The following is a 16,880-nucleotide window of genomic DNA, read 5'->3' as shown; positions in this document are numbered from 1 at the left end:
TTTTATAGCTGATGTGGCTTCATGAAATGGTGGAGAAAGGATGTTGCAGGATTGTAGTTCTAGTGTTGGCTTATGCTGCAGCTTGTGCTGCTGTTCCATCATGCTCTCTTGGGGGTACTGAGGCATTGACAAGGGGTCAGGAAGCCAGAGTGATTTATATTTCAAGACAGCAACTTGTAGCCTTCAGATTTTTTTAAAAAGTAAGTCAAAGGAACTATTTCAGTTGCCTTCAAGAAATGGGAAATTAGAGAGTAACTATCTAAAAATTGCAACAATAGCTGCAACTATCTGGTTTGTTTGTTTGTTTGTTTCACTTCTATGCCACCTTTCTTTCCAAAAAAGCACTTCAAGGTGTCTCACAAGATAAAACATTATTAACATCACAATAATTTTTTTAAAAACAGTTAAAAACATCCAGTTAAAACAGTATAAAATCAAGACAAAAACATACAAAAGTTTAAAAACATAACTAAAAACACACACCACGTATTAAAAAAAAAACCCACTCTGTCTTGATTGTATGTTTAAAAGGCTGCTTAAATAGGGAAGGGAGATCCGTAGGGTGGAAACAGCCAACTACTGAGGGATTAAAAACTCATCTGATTACTTGCTAAATTTTCTTACCAAGCTTTAATTTTTGTATATGTGTCTGATCTAGCTGCTGTACAGGGCCAGCCCTGGATGGGAGATCGCCAATGAACACCGGGTACTGTAGACTATATTTCAGAGGAAGGAACTGGCAAAAGCACCTCTTGGGTATTCCTTCATTTAAAAACCCTATGAAATGCATGGTCTTGCTGAGAGGCAACTTGAAGGCACATACTTTACTTAACAAAATGAGGAATTGTTGTGAGAGACTAGCTTGACGTAGTCCATCAATGAATTGTTGCAGTGGTATTTACAGATCTCCCAGTCTGCCAGTGGAGTGGTGAGATCAGGGCAACAACCAGTTGCCTCTGTTGCTGCTTACTGTTTGTGGATGAGCTTGAATGGGCACATCTGAGCCAAGACAAAATAAGCAGAGTGTCTTGCATCACTCTGCAGTACTGAATTCTGAGGGGTTGTATATTAGATCTATTGCTCTGCTGTGTCCTTAAGATCACAATAAAAATACTGGAGAGGGCAAGGAGTCTGGAATAATGATGTGAACTGAGGCCAAGGCAGACGGATAAGAGAACCGGCAAACTCCCTTTAGGAAACAAGAACTTGCTGCTTGCCTCTAGCAGAGAGAGAACATTATGTAGTAAGAACATCTTGTTACTGCTGAAAGACAGCGAGTTGATCATTCAGTAGCAAGCAGGCTGCTGTTCCAAAGCACTTTGCCCCCTTGTTTGTGTTACTTCTGTTTTGTTCATGTTTAGAATTGTATGATCCAATTGACCTTTTCATTTGAGCTTCAGCAAAGCACTTAGGAGCAGATGGAGTTCTGCTGACTGGCCTTTAGTACACTTAGGGCCAAGCTAAAATGCAGAGCACACCCATGTCTATCCTGTTTTCTCAGGTCACATATAGAAAGAAAGTAGGGGGAACCTACTTTTTATACTGAAGGAATGAATGCATTTGGAGTGGAAAGAAAAATATGTCTCCTCTCTTGCCTTGCTTCATGTTGTGTTGCCGTATCAAGCCATTTTCCCCTAGTCTGGCAAGAATCAGAGTAAATAGCTGAAAGCAATTGCACATAGCATGGAAGGAGACATGTTTAACTCCCCTTTCTTTTGGGTCCCTTTTGAGCCTTGCCTCTTATATGAATAGGACAGCAGACTTATAGGAGGATGTCCCATATCGTTTGGCCACAATATCCAACTGTCTCCAAAGGGTTCAGATGGGCTTATACTTGCTTTCCAGGAATTCACCTCTCCAGAGTTTTGAACAAAGATGCTTGTTGATCTATGCACCACAGTTTGGTAGTATAGGTTGAGTCTCCCTTGTCCAAAATGGTTGGGACCAGAGGTGTTTTGGATTTTGGATTTGTTTTGGATTTTGGAATACCTGTATTTGAATATATGTAACATACATAATAAGATACCTTATAGATGGGAGCCAAGACTAAACACAACAGTTATTTATGTTTCATATATACCTCATACACATACCTGAAGATAAATTTATACAATAATTTTAATAATTTTGTGCATGAAATAAAGTTTGTGTACGTCAAACCATCAGAAAGAAAAAGTGTCACTATCTCAGCCATCCATGAAAAACATTTTGGGTTTTGGAACATTTTGGATTTTGGAATGCCAGATAAGGGAGATTCAGCCTGTTATGTAATACAGTACAAGCAACGACATTATCCATATTACAAAAAAATTAAAAAATAATGTTACCAAATAATTGATGTATGGTAACAATTATTTTGTCACAATTAGTTACATTTAGCAGTAGCTGTAATAGTATTATGTGCCTTTAGCAATAGCAAGTACATTTCTATTCTACTTAATGCACTTAAGCACTCCCTAAGCGGTTTACAATGTGTAAGCTAATTGCCCCCAACCAGCTGGGTACTCATTTTAGCGATTTATGGAAGGATGCCAGGCTGAGTCAACCCTGAGCTCCTGGCTTGTATTGAACTCACAACCTGCAGTACAGGCATTTAACCACTGTGCTGCAAATTTCCTGCTCACAGATGGTGAGCCCATGCATCTGATACAGTTTTCTTAGGTAATTAATATCATGAATGCAATTGCCTCCAAATACCTGGTATTTACTCCTGTCCTAAAATGTTGTTTTGCAAGGGTCATTTTGAGGGATTTCCTATTATTTTTGTATTTTTAAATAGAACTAAAAATCAACATATTATGTTAGTAAGGAGTTTTCACTGGTTTTGAGGCACCTGTAGCATGAAATGTTGGTTGTTGGTCTATGCTATGGTCCAGCAACAACTGGGCATTTTAGGGCCCAGGCAGGCCAAAATAAAGCTGCTTCAGATAACATTGAAGGTATGCTATTTAAATGATGCATGCGTCCTAAGAAGCCGGAAGCCGCACCAAAGCCACACTCCAGTCCCAAGGACTGGAGCGCAGCTTTTGCGCAGCTTCGGGTCTCTTAAGATGCATGTATCATTAAAACAGCATACTCCAAAGTGACCTGAAGTAGCTTTATTTGGGCCTGTCTGTTTGGGCCCTAACAGCACGAGATGCTTTTATGTCACTGGGACTATTCATATAGCAAGCAATTTTAAACTGGTGTATTTTAAAATATAAGTTGCATATATTAGGGATGGGAGAGATCTTCCTCTCTAGATACTTTTGGACTACTACTATATCATTGGCAGTGGTAGCCAAGAATGTTTGGGAGCTACAATCCAACTACCTCTGTAAGATCACATTTCCTACCCTTTGATGTAGAGTAAGTGAGCAGTATTACTATGAGATGTTAACAAGTCTTCTTTCTGCATAGCTGGCTGTAGAGACTAAGGATTAAGGGGAAAGGGGAAAGGATCACTACGCTGAAATGGCTTTTGGATAAATCACTAAGATCCTTCATCTTCACCATGCAGTTGAGTACACCAGACTGAAACTTTGCATGGAGGATTAATGGAGACACTATTCTAAGGTGATTGGAAGCTTCTGCAAATTTCTCTACTCAGTTACCTTCCTAGTGAGCCATCACATAGAGGCATAGCCATGCATGTATTATGGCTAGCAGCTAGCAGTTCTGATATGAATGCAATCCAATGAGCAGAAACAGACCAGTCTGAGGTATTTTGGATTTCAGAATCATGGTTTTGTAAAGGGCAGTTGATGATGTGTGCTAACTAGAAAATTTTAACAGACAGTTGTGTAGGGAAACCACTCAAAATATTTTACCATTTTTCTTTAAAAAACCAAAAACCATAAGTAAATAAGCTAGATAGTAGTTTGAAAGCTGTAGTTCTATGAAGCCTCACTCCATCCTCTAAAGAAACTTGTCGTTCTGCATCATGTTATTAGAGCAGAGGCTAGAATTCTGTTGATACATAGCACATAGAAATTGAAGTTAGGCTTGAAGACATCCTGACCTCACTTCTATTGCAAACTATTGATATATGTATATTGCTAATAATCTATAGTTACTATCATCACATTTTTCTCCAGTTTTCCAGATCTGAGAATTCCTGATAATGGCTCGACCTATATCTCTGCTAAGGAACTGGACAAACTCACTGTTGTCAACAGTCTCTGTTGTCACACTTTTTCATTGACTGCTAAGGAAACAATCTTTGGACAGGCTCTTTATGAAAGGATAACTTCTGTTTAAAATTCTGTTTAAAAACTCAGGCAATGGGAAAATGGAAGCAGCCAAAGACTTAGCAGGAAGACTTTGTGGGCTCTCCTCACCAGATACCAGTATTTTGCACTATGATGGCATGCAACGAGACTCCTCCAGGGATTTTCGTTACCTTGAATGCAAGTGCCCAACTGCCGGGCTCTGATTACAGAGCCTTGCCAACCCCGCTCAGGATAATGTTGGCCATAATAATGCTATTAATGATTGTGATCGGGTTCTTAGGCAATGCTATTGTCTGCCTGATCGTCTACCAAAAACCAGCGATGCGTTCAGCTATCAACCTGCTTTTAGCTACTCTGGCTTTCTCTGATATCATGCTGTCTTTGTTCTGCATGCCTTTTACGGCAGTCACCATCATTACAGTGAACTGGAACTTTGGGGCTCACTTTTGCCGAATATCAGGTATGCTCTACTGGTTCTTTGTGTTGGAAGGTGTATCCATACTCTTGATCATTAGTGTGGACCGTTTCCTAATCATAGTCCAACGTCAAGACAAGCTGAATCCTCACCGTGCCAAAGTCATGATTGCCATTTCTTGGGCCTTTTCTTTCTGTGTGTCTTTTCCTTCAGTGGTTGGGTGGACATTTGTAGAAGTCCCAAGCCGGGCTCCCCAGTGTGTCTTGGGATACACTGAATTTCCTGCAGACAGAGCTTATGCAGTGATGCTGCTAGTGACCATTTTCTTTGTCCCTTTCAGCATAATGTTATACTCTTATCTTTGTATTCTGAACACTGTCCGGCGGAATACTGTTCGGATCCACAATCATGCCGAGAACGTTTGCTTGAGTCAAGTGAGCAAGCTAGGCTTAGTTGGGCTCCAAAAGCCTCACCAAATGAATGTGGACATGAGCTTCAAGACCCGAGCCTTTACTACCATCCTCATCCTTTTTGTTGGCTTCTCTCTCTGCTGGCTTCCACACACAGTTTTCAGCTTGATGTCTGTGTTCAGCAGGCAGTTCTACTACAGCCGCTCTTTCTATGTTACTAGCACCTGTGGGTTGTGGCTAAGTTACCTCAAGTCAGTTTTCAACCCTGTCATCTACTGCTGGAGGATCAAGAAGTTCCGTGAGGCCTGTCTGGAGTTTCTGCCAAAAACATTTAAGATCTTTCCCAAAGTGCCAGGCCGGACAAAGAGGAGAATAAGGCCAAGCACAATATATGTCTGTAGTGAGAACCAATCAACTGTTTAGGAATACATCAGGATGATTTAACTGTCAAGAAGATGACACAAAGTGTTTGAAATGAGGAATGGTTTGTTTTTACAGTCACTACTTTTGTCGTACCATTCTGCAATATTTTTGTACTGAATGTACAGCAAATCTGACGTGTGTTCAAGTTACCAGAATTGCACTTGCTACTGTAATATCATGAGAATGACTAAAATGTGAAACTGTCAAATCTACTGTCAGTCATTATCACAATGATGGCTGGAATCCTATTGGGTAGTTATGCATGTGTAACTGAGAGTTGTGCATTTGTGGCTGCTCTGTATTCATAATCGCTACATAGCCCCTTGTATAGGAAGTATATAGGGACTGTGAAAGTCCCCCAGTCCCCACTTATAGGTGAGCAATCTTTGCAATCAAGGCTCTGTTCCTCTGTTGCTCAAGAAGTGGCTGACTGATGTTCTCCCCTCCTCTGTGCAAAACATCAGTTGCAAGGCAGGAGTGCAACAGGGACAGCATGTTGCAATGGAAATGTTTTGTGTGAAGGGCGGGAATGTCAGTCAGGCACTTCCCAAGTGACATGAGAACACCCCCCTCCCCCAAATTGATCCCAGTGCTGCTGACTTGTAAGTGGTGATTGGGAGGGCTGTGATTTGCTAAGTAACTATGTTATGTAGCAATGTAGTGCATAGAGGATTCCAGCCAATAATAAGGGCCTGCTGGAGATTTACCTAGGTATATAGACACTGTAGTTACAGTGCTATGCAGTGATTTACATTCCACCCCCCACCAATCTGTACTTACTGGGAAGCAGCTGCTGCAATCGATGGCAAAGGGTCTGTTCCCCTGTTGATTAGGAAGCAGTTGACATTCCTACCCCTTCCCCTGAGTGATCACCAATAGAACCGGCAGAAACAGGGCCTCTGTTGCAATTCCTCTTCGTGCCAACTATCATTCACACAAGGGGGAATGGGACCATCAGCCAACTGTTCCCAACTGACAGGGGACCAGACCCCAGTAGATCACTGCTTTCCAGTAAGGACAGGTTGGAGGACTTTCATGATCCCTATGTATCCCCTAAACTAGGGATTGTGAACATGAAGCAGTCATGAGTGTGGAACGCTAGGTTATGCATTTGTAACTGCCCAACAGGATTCCTGCCAATAATACTGTGTGTATCATTTTAGTTTCTTCTAGACATTAAAAAGCACACACCACAGATCCACAACACTTATTCCAGCTTGAGAACAACTTGTCCTCAATAGGTCAGTTAAGGTCCTCTTGTGAATGCATGAAACCAAACTAAAAAGTTCAGTTCCTGGGAAAGAAACAGATTATACAGAAATGTATTTTATATTTTGAACATGTTATAGCATCAGCTGGTTGCAACTTTAAGAAAAAATCGAGGCAGTGTAGAATTTCTGGGAATTAAAAACCAAGTAGTCATTACATTACATTCACTACATTTAATGTGTCACCTCGGCCCATATAACACAGGTTGACTTTCAGTCAAAAGCAGGACCACAGATCATGGACAATTTAGCTCTCTTGCCCTGCTAGAATCCTAAAATTAAAATTATTCTGCCAAATTTGCTATCGCCTTTAGTCAGTCCAGCTAACATTAGTCATGAACCAAACATTTCTTAATTGATTTTTCAATAAGAAATGTTTGGTCCATGACTAATGTTAGCTGCGGCATACACTTATTGACTGGCAATAAAATTTGTTGGTTTAACTCTTTCAGTGCTAAGTGTCAGCCCATCAGTGTGCACTAAAGTGATCCTCCAACCAATGAGTTCCATGTAGAATGGTTTTAAGAAGGCCATTGAAATCCACAGGAATTACACTCATATCTTCTTTTTTGATTTTCATTTCCAAAGTGACCTAGCTCCAACTCACCTTTTTATGGGTTGCCCATGATGAATCTGTTTTCAGATACGTTCCACAGGAAACAAGTGTTTTGGCACAACACATTCTGTATTTTGCAAAGTAAATAAAAGCAGAACCATAATTGATGTCCTTTGGCCAGGTGATAAATTTTAGCATTCAGAAAATACTTTCAAATATATAAATCCAAACTAGACTGTTGATGATGCATACCATATAAGAGAAATTAAAATATCTGATTGACATTTATTTGGGTATCAGTTTTGTTTTTCTACTAAGTAATGGATGCTTGTCAATTTTCATTACCGTATTTAACTTTTCAAATTCCTCCTCTATTATCTAGCCAAATATTTCCATGTATTGACTCTGTTTCCATTTGTCTCCAGTATTTGGCATATAGATTTCTTGTTGCTGCTTACCACAATGACAGTTTTCTATACCTACTATACTTAGGTTTTACATGTTAATAAAAAAGTTCAGAATATATGCTCACTTTACATATTCTTTTAATCCATTAAATATCCTATTATGCTTCACTGATGCTAGATCTTTGTGTAAAATTGGCGACTGAACAAGACAAGCATAAATATTGAATGCAATTTGCAATCAAATGCTTATTGCAGGACATATATCTTATTGTGCATTCTTCTCCTTTTCCAAGTGTAAATGGAAGCTGCATGGCCTTTTCAGACCATGGCATGGGGCTGGGGCTTGTAGCTTTAACCCTTTCCTCCCATACCACCTTCCCAGTAAGCCCTAGCTCATTGTTAGAACACATGCTTTGTCACAGAAGATCTCAGGTTCAATCCCTACCATCTCCAAACAAGGCTAGGAAATGGTTACACGTGAACCCCTAGTGATCCACTGTCTGTGTCAGTGAGGCAGAGGAAAACTGCTGCTGACCTCCATGGCAGTCTCCCTATGAGAGAGAACAGCTAGGCAGAAAAGGAAGGTTTTCATCAGGCTTAAAGAAAGGACAAGGATTAGGAGTAGCTAATACACCGAAACTCCAAATAACCTTAATAGATCAGAAAGCTGGGCCAGAACTAACAAAATGAATTTCAGCAGGGAAAAACATAAGGCACTACACTTAAGGAGAAAAAAATGCAATGCAGATATAGGATGGGGGACACCTGACTTGACAAGACAAGGTATGAAAGGGATCTAGGAGTCCTAGTAGACCACAAGTTGAACATGATTCAACAGTGTGATGTGGCAACTGAAAAGGCCAACACGATTCTAGACTGCTTCAATGGAAGTATAGTGTCTAGATCAAGGATAGTAATAGTACCACTCTATTTTTGCTTTGGTCAGGCCTCATCTGGAATACTGTGTCCAGTTCGCAGCACCACAATTCAAAAAGGATGTTGACAAGCTGGAGCATGTCCAGAGGAGGGTGACCAAAATGGTGAAAGGTCTGGAAACTGTGCCCTATGAGGAGCAATTCAGGCATAATTGTAGCCTGAGGAAGAGAAGGTTAAGAGGGGGTATGATAGCCCTGTTTAAATATTTGAAGAGATGTCATATTGTGGATGGAGCAAGCTAGTTTTCTGTAGCTCCATAGAACAGGATCCAGAGCAATGAAGTCAAACTACAGGAAAAGAAATTCTGCCTCAATGTTAGGAAGAGCCTCCTGATGATAAGAGTTGTTTGACAGTGGAATACACTGCTTCACAGAGTGGTGGGGTCTCCTCCTTTGGAGGCTTTTAAACAGACTGGATGGCCATCTGTGGGGAGTGCTTTGATTGCATTTTCCTGTGTGGCAGAATGGGGTTGAACTGGAGACCCCTGTGGGCTTTTCCAACTCTATGATACGTTTTTAGAAGACGCATACCACATTCTTGATCCTGGCCATGGCCTCCCCTCAGCTGCTAACAGTTAACACCATTAAATACTTTAAATCACAAATGTAAGATGTGTAGTGGTAGCATCAGTTATAGTGCAGTTCTTAAAAGCAGCCAAGGGTGGTGGTGTTGAGATGGGACAAATTCCTTCCCAGCTGTGGACTGGAGTGTTTAATACATGGGGGTCAATTGGAAGTATAAACAGTGATTAATCCATGGTAATCCCAGAAGTTCACTAATGGTTTTCACACAACATTGTGTTCGAAGTGCTATTATCCCGTGAATAACCCATGATAATCCCGCAATTGTGCTAATGGTTTTCACACGTTGAGATGAAAGTCATTAAAGTTCCATTATCTCACGAATAACCAGGCAAGAACCAGCAGCAAATTATTTACAGGATTTTCCCATGAATGACTTTTTGGTGTTTATTGCCTGGCTATTCCCTGGTTATTCACAGGATAATGGCTCTTGTGTTAATCCCATTTTAATGTCAATTAAGCAATTTTCATGGGTCATTTACTGTTTAAATTCCTAATTTCCTCATGTGTGATACATCCCTGGGTAAGGTTTTGCTGATCCTTAAGATGGACAGCATGACCAAGAAAAAAGTTAATTATTGCTGTGTGCTTAAAGGATGCAGCCTGCAGTGACAAAATTCTCTGTACTGAATCAAACAAAAATCCACACACATGAAGAGCTACCCCTTTCCCTGATTTTTTCATCTAGAGAAAACTTCTTGCATGGAGGAATATTCAATCACAGAAACACTCCCCCACCCCACAATGATAAGGCTGCTATTGATTTTGCAGTATGTTGATTTACTCCTGGCTTGCATGCACTCTGACCTATTCTCACTCTTGGACTTTTACTTCAGTGTAATATTGCACAGTTCAGAAAACATGGTATTTTTAAAGCTTTCTCTAGTTTTTCTTGAATTCAGAATTCAAGCTTTGATTCTTGAGCATGTCTGAAGTACTAACAGTGATCATCCTTCCTCATATAAACAGAACACTGGGAGTAATCTGGTGAGGCAGAAACAATAGGTATATGTCTGCAATCTTCGTAATGCCAGTTTACATTACAAATTAAAAGTCAACATCACAGCAATTTAACAGATACTAACAGATTTCAAAGATTTCAGCACACTATTTCAGAATCCATTAGAGCATTTATTAAGTGTTATCAAGCTTATTCAGCACCTTCAGGATGCAACTACTGATGACTGTACAGCACCCTTTTCCCTTTGTGTAAATCCATTCCTGCAAAGCAGATCAGAGGCACAGATTTCTTTACTTGCAGGGAAAGATGGCTCTTTGTGATGGCAGGTGTAGACTCTTAAAAAGCTGTACCTGCAATTACTGATTATGCATGTTTACTCTAGAGAATGTCAAGATATAAAACCATTTCATTCAATTGTATTTACAGAACATCTGTATGATAATAAATAAGTCATGACATTTATTAAAGCTTCTTCCTTCTGCCCTTCCCACCCACAAATGGTTTATAGTTTCCTGGGACAGACACCAGTAGCTTCACTGTGATTAGTAGTGTCAGAAACGCAAGACTTTCGTCATCCTATGGTGTTCCCATCACCCTGCCCCCTTCTTAGTCCCAGCGAGGGTAGGAACTCCCCAGAAGCCAGTGCTACAACAGGCTCTGTAACAGACTTACAGGGCAGAAAAAGGAAGGAGAGCAAAGACTCAAAAGTGCATCCAATTGATAACAGTATAACAAGCACAGAACAAGTTCATGATGCTGTCCCACCAGGCAATATTCAGGCCAAGTTGGGAATATAAATGCAGCTATTCTCTACTCTCAAGAAAGTGCTGCTTTGTGCCACTTATTCAAGAGACTGAATTATTATCTCTTTGGAGAAAAAGGCATTGCTTCCTCACTGGCCTCTACCCTTCCAAGACCAGTTGACCACCAAATTCAGTGCAAGTTTCAATTTTTTCTTTTAAAAAAAACAAGAGTTTCCTCTCCCCACCCCCTCCCTCTCACACACTCATACTGTAAGGAAGTGTTCTGTTGATTATATAAACATTTGTTATTTCTTGTGCTGCCTACATTCACAAAAGACCAGTAGTGAGGTGGCCATGTTTCACATTGGCTGGAGACACCTCATCCACACCAGGGAAATCTCTTCCTCTTGACTTATTTGTTCTTTATGCTGCAGATCCTCCTTGGTTGTTCCACAGAATCATCATCTCAAATGTGCTTCATGTCCGTCTGCTGGGGCTGGATAAATGATGATTTGTGTTAGTGTTCACAAGCCTGTTTGCTGCACAGTGCATATGGGCCACGCCACCATCTGGATACCGGACAAAAACAGGCTCACAGAAGGGGCTCTGACACACCTGGCAGAGTTTTTTGTCCGAGAGGACGGTTGGGCTTCCTTTAAGTTTTACCTATAATCAGGAGAAACAAGATAAAGTGTCACTGAAAACTGGTACTGGAGTCAGGTAAGAGCTACAGTTTTTGAAGTCTGTTTTCCTATTCCTGCTGTGTTGTTTCTAGTGATACAATTTGACTTGGCGACACATAAAGTCTTTTTATTCCACCAAGAAGCTACAAATTGAAGGTTTCTTTGGAAAAAGCCATGGCAGGTAGCAGTATTTCCAACTGCAGCCGGCATGGGGAAGGTGTGGCTCTCCAGCCATTAGCCACAATCCTTCATGGGGGAGACATAATGCAGATGTCTACTATACATTTCCCCTCTCTTCCCCTTCTGCTTCCTCCAGGTCTCACCTTGTGGCTACTGCAGCTCTCCCCACTGACCATTTACAGCAATGGCATCATTCACCAAAAATTCCACAGGAACTCAGAGGTTGCAGCAGATGTTGTCACTGTTCTGCATCTGACTATAGAGACGAGCCAGATGTTTTCCTGCTGCTTCCCATCCTCCTACTGCTAAATGGGTGTGAAGGATGTAGCAGCTAAAAGGTGAGTCCAGAGCATGTATCTTGGTCACTGCACAAGGTTGACAGAAAATTCCAGCCTCTATAATGACCACAAAAAGACTTTGTTCTGTGCCTTCAAGTTGTTTCTGACTTACAGCAACCCTATCATGGGGTTTTCTTGGCAAGATTTGTTCAGAGGGAGGTTTCCCTTTGCCTCCCCCTGAGCCTGAGAAAGTGTCTTACCCAAGGTCAGTCAGTGGGCTTCATGGCCGAGCAGGGATTCGAACACTGGTTTCCAGAGTTGGAGCCCAACCCTCAAACTACTACATCACACTGGCTTCAAAGACAACATACGATGGTGTGAAGTGGGCTTACACCATAATATATCACTAACAGGATGCCAGCCACTATTCGACTCCCTGATCCCAGAAGCCTTAGTCAGCACGGTGAGGGACGATGCCATTGCAGTTCAGCAACATCTGACAGCTATGCTTTCCACACCCAACGACTCTAGTTACGGACTCTAGGTTACTGGAATGTGAGTTATACATTTTACACTATATAATGCAGAGTGTAATCCATTTTATTTTATTTTTTAATAGGAACACACATTACCTCTCCTTCTAACTTTGGGACTACAAACTGTTTTCATATTAACGAAGAGTGACCACTACATCAGTTTCTGTATGATAAAAGCTCTTGGCACCTGTACTTCCAGTAAGTAAGTAAATGTGTATGTGTGTTTGTGCCTAGTAACAAATATATAACATTTCACCTGGAACTAAAGGCCCCAGGTAAAGTCTATGTACTACATATAATACTAGAAAAATCTAAGACAAACATTAAAATCTCATCTCCACTTTACAAAACACGAAAGCCCCACTCTCTAATACATATCAGTCCAAGATCTTCTCCCAGCAGTGTTTTCTGTTTTCCCTTTGTCATCATGAAGTCTCTTTTTTTTAAAAAAAATACAAGATTCTCAGAAATGCTTTGCACATGAAAAAGAAACAATGATGGGGATGCAGAAGTGTTTTGTGCATCACCTTTCTATACTATGTATGGGTGCTGTACCAATTGTTGGGGTTTAACACTTTCATAACTGCAGGCTTGCCTATAGATAGTGATGAGAGGCTCAGCACTTCACATTCATTTACTTTTAAGGAGCTATACAAATGACAATGTAAAGAGACATACTGTATATACATGACCCAAAAAACCTGAGCCAACTTATTAATGGATCAATGTAAGTCCTGTACTTTAACTATTTTTTATTTTATTTTAAGAAGGAACCATCCTCTGGTGAAAAGCAGAAGTGTAACCTGTCCTGGAAGCACTGAAACCGACCCCCCCCCCCCAAATCCATCCAGACTTTAGTGTGAGCAAATCCAGTTATGCCTACTGGAATTTTGTAAATTCTTTGGCACCATTTTTCTTTACCTCATCCTGGGGCCGGAATTTGGGCTCAGGAGAGCAGAGTGTCTGCACACTCCGCATTTTCCAGGCACCATTTTGGCACGCACACATTCACATGGTGCGCATGCCAATGATGTGTCGTGTGCTCCACATCCAAATTGGGTGGTGCACAAGAGACATCACCACGCCACTCCAGGGTGCTAATGGCGCCTTAGCAGTGGTGCGGAAAAAAACTGTGTTTTGCAGCTCCATTTTGGAACGGATCATTGCCGAGCACATGCTGTTCTGCGACAATGATCCGCCGCCTCTTCCTGTCCATCTGTACAGGGCCTTTCTTACATGCCCCCTTTGTTTTACCCTTGACGTATCCATGGGCCACATCAAAATCTGTAATTCTGACCCAAAAACCTGCTTTCAGCTTCTACAAGAGGTTGACTTACAGTCCAGTATGGTATATCCCCCCACCCCCCACCCTGACTTCTCCAAAGATTCCCATAAAATTGAGCAGTCAGTGGTAGGGGTAGAAGCCTACAGAAGCCTACTAGCACCACATACAACTCAAAGTTATAAAATTGGAATTAAATGAAGCAGGCTATTTGTCTACCAAGTGTTTCCTTCAGAAGGGAATTTGTCACATTTTGTACTTAATATAGGAAAGCAGGACGGAAACCATCAAAGATTATGCTTTCATTGGGTTGTGCTCCATCCATCAGGAATCAAAATGTTCCTGAGGGTTATCCTGAGATTTCAGTATGTTCATACAAAGTCTGAATGGTACACTCACCTTTTCATGCTTATAGGCAAGATTCTCAGCATTTGCTAAGCCCACTGCAATCTGTGTCATTCTTTGTGCATGAATGCTTTCCCTCATTGCACCAGTCAAAAAGGAGGAAAGGAGTTGCACTGACCAGCTGTCAGGAATTAGCTGTAAAACACACACAGCATCAAATTCAGCTGCATGATTATTTAGGAGATCCACAGCAGCCATGACAAGTTCATGATCTAGTGTGCTGGAATTCAGATATGCTGAAAGCAGCATATGAAAAAGTTTCCGTCTGTAAGGAAGGTCTTTGCTCTCAGATTTCCATACACAGTAGTCCTCAGCAGCAGCAAAGTCCTTCAGTTCATGGACCAGGATATGTAAAGCTTTGTCATGCTCTTCCAATTTTCCATATAATATTGCACTCTCCACATGAAGATCTGTTCCACTGATTTTATCTGCAAATGTAGTATTTAAGAAGAGTCCTTGTCAATGCAAGATAAGGATCTATTTCCCATACAAACATGAGGACTCAAAAGACTAAATTGAAAACTAAAAAAGTAACCCAAAAGATAATTGAACAGAAAGTTCTTCCCGAACTCTTGGCACTGCGCTTGGAATTATGGGTTCACTGTTATCCTTATGTAAAGCAGTTCTGTACATGAGCAGAAGGCATTTCCCCATGTAAACTGAGTTGGTACCAGGCAGAGCTTGGAAAACCTACTTTTCCAAACTACTATCTCTGAATACCATATCTAGCATGGCTATGCAGTTGTGGTCCAAAAAAATAACTTTCCTAACAATGACACTCCCAATTCTCCTGGCTGCATCAGAACCCCAGACTAATGGAAGAGCTTTTCGTGATTCTGTCCAATATTTTTGTCATCATTGGCAATGCTGTTTTGCTTGTGTATAATCCTGCATTAAATGTAGCAATGTTAAGAGGCCAAAAGTTTTGGGTCACAAGAAGGCCTTGCCAGCTTTCTCACAATTCTGGATTAATCTTTATGTGTAGTGGGGCACAGATCCATGAGCTCACCAAGGGGCAAAGCAGACAGCCCACCAGGAGCCAGATTTAATCAACACCTTTTTGATCCAGGCCAAAAGGCTGGATAGCTGCAGCAGAGCAGCTTTTGGCTGCTTTGGGGGCATGCATCATCTGAACGTCACACTCCCAAAGTGGCCGGAAGCCACTTCTTTTGGCACATGTGTTTCGGGCCCAAGATTATGATCCGGTTGCATACGAATGGTATGCCAAATTTTTACAAGCTTCCTTGTAAGTAGTGGAAGGATTTGTCAACCAGGGAGACTGTCTGCTCACATCATATCCTACAAGAGAGGTTTTCTAAAGGGCTAGACTGACCTGCAGTATCCTATGTGTTAGGATGGGGTGGGAAAACTGGGGCCCTCCAGATGTTCTGGGGAGACAGGGATGACACTGGTAAACAACAAAGGGCCAGTTTTATTTTAGGGGGTTACTGGATGCAGCAGCAAGCTATCCTGTTTACTTTATCCTGCTATACTGTAGAAGAGACTATTGTCAATGAAAGCTATTTACAATTATCCCAGTGATAACTTCCCTGTTCAATTTTGTCCTGTTTTTTCCTCCCATTCATGCTATTTCTATGTGTGTTCCTCTACAGTATCTAATCCAGGCTGGATAGTTTAATTTCAAAAGCTCTCTGCAAGTGATAAGTTCAGACCTCTGCGACAGCAAGCTATCCTTCCATTGGCAGTCAACTGGACAGCGAAAAAGGAGAAAGAAAAGGTGGTTGCAAGAGAGAGGGGGGGACATACTTTTGGTTCTTGGGTTTGTTCAGCATTGAATCTTTCCCTAACAGAGGAACTCTGAGGGTTTATGGCCTGCAATTGGGGGGGGGGGTTCTTCACCACACTACTATAAGTATAATTTTAGTCCTCTTACCTAAAATAAAACGAACTCTATAAAGGTCTGATTTTCGCAGAAGATTTCGTAGTTTTGTCTGCGTTTTGGCCAATTCCTCATACTTCTCTGAACCCAGTGATTTTAGATGCATCACTTCATCCAGGTAAAGCACTGCTAGATGGGTGTGGAACTTCTCCTTCTGCCAGTAAAAGAAACAGTCAGTTCTAAGATGATCTCCATAAGGCTCTGTAAGCAATCCTTATTATTGTTTTCAACAACTATGAATTACAACAAATTTTAACTCAGATTAAGGAAGCAAGGAAGTCAAATATAGACATATGCATAGGAAGTATTTGAAAAGGACTTTAGCAAATTCTGAAATTAGAAATTCCACTAATATAGCCATATTCCTGTGTGGCAAGAAAAGTTGAATTTTCAGAGCACATACATTAAAAAAAAAATCACCCTGCCTTTCAGAATACGCCCACCAGAGCAGTAACTAAAATAATTAAGGCCCGGGACAGAACGCCCCAAAAGGGTGGCTGGCGGCAGCCTGTATCCCTCCAAAGGGACGCTGCAGCCAGAAACTGCACAGCGTCCCTGTGGAGTAAAAAGAATCCGGAAAAAATGGGCTCTTTTTATGGCACTGGGCGGACATCACGAGTGTGCCCATGGTGCACTCGTGACGTAAGCGATGCGCTGCGTGTCTCTTACATCAAGATGACGGCGCCCTTATGGACAGGATACCAC

At 41.3% G+C, this 16,880-nt stretch overlaps 3 protein-coding genes across 7 annotated transcripts in view; 2 read left to right on the top strand and 1 right to left on the bottom strand.

The window, feature by feature from the left end:
- The window catches only part of LOC149319260 (small ribosomal subunit protein uS9m-like), a 56,142-nt gene extending 52,713 nt beyond the window's left edge, over window positions 1-3,429 (top strand). The window contains exon 12 of the transcript XR_016280172.1: window positions 3,400-3,429. The gene's annotated coding sequence lies outside the window, so the exon portion shown is untranslated. The remainder of the gene's footprint in view (window positions 1-3,399) is intronic.
- Window positions 3,430-4,330: 901 nt separating this feature from the next.
- Window positions 4,331-7,752, top strand: LOC149319259 (high-affinity lysophosphatidic acid receptor-like). The gene has a single exon (XM_089511395.1). It carries the CDS (start codon window positions 4,341-4,343, stop codon window positions 5,457-5,459), a length of 1,119 nt encoding a protein of 372 aa, XP_089367521.1. The 5' UTR covers window positions 4,331-4,340; the 3' UTR covers window positions 5,460-7,752.
- A 2,565-nt stretch (window positions 7,753-10,317) lies between these two features.
- TGFBRAP1 (transforming growth factor beta receptor associated protein 1) overlaps window positions 10,318-16,880 on the bottom strand; it is a 28,436-nt gene continuing 21,873 nt past the window's right edge. For 4 of the 5 annotated variants that reach the window (XM_089511391.1, XM_089511392.1, XM_089511390.1 and 1 more), the window contains exons 10-12: window positions 16,170-16,329; window positions 14,270-14,703; window positions 10,318-11,577 (exon numbers count right to left, since the gene is read on the bottom strand). In XM_089511391.1, the coding sequence (XP_089367517.1) occupies window positions 11,389-11,577; window positions 14,270-14,703; window positions 16,170-16,329 (783 nt within the window). In that variant the 3' untranslated portion in view covers window positions 10,318-11,388. The remainder of the gene's footprint in view (window positions 11,578-14,269; window positions 14,704-16,169; window positions 16,330-16,880) is intronic. The other variant, XR_016280171.1, reaches the window with a different exon arrangement.

This window comes from Sceloporus occidentalis, unplaced genomic scaffold (assembly GCF_023333645.1).
Source record: "Sceloporus occidentalis isolate IW3139 unplaced genomic scaffold, rSceOcc1.0.p SCAF_2, whole genome shotgun sequence".
Taxonomy (NCBI): Eukaryota; Metazoa; Chordata; class Lepidosauria; order Squamata; family Phrynosomatidae; genus Sceloporus; species Sceloporus occidentalis.
The sequence above is the reverse complement of the archived record's forward strand: the minus strand, read 5'-3'. Positions and strand labels throughout refer to the sequence as shown.

Coding starts and splice junctions, on each gene's coding strand:
- LOC149319259 (XM_089511395.1), top strand. CDS start 4,341: ATGATGGCATGCAACGAGACTCCTCCAGGGATTTTCGTTACCTTGAAT.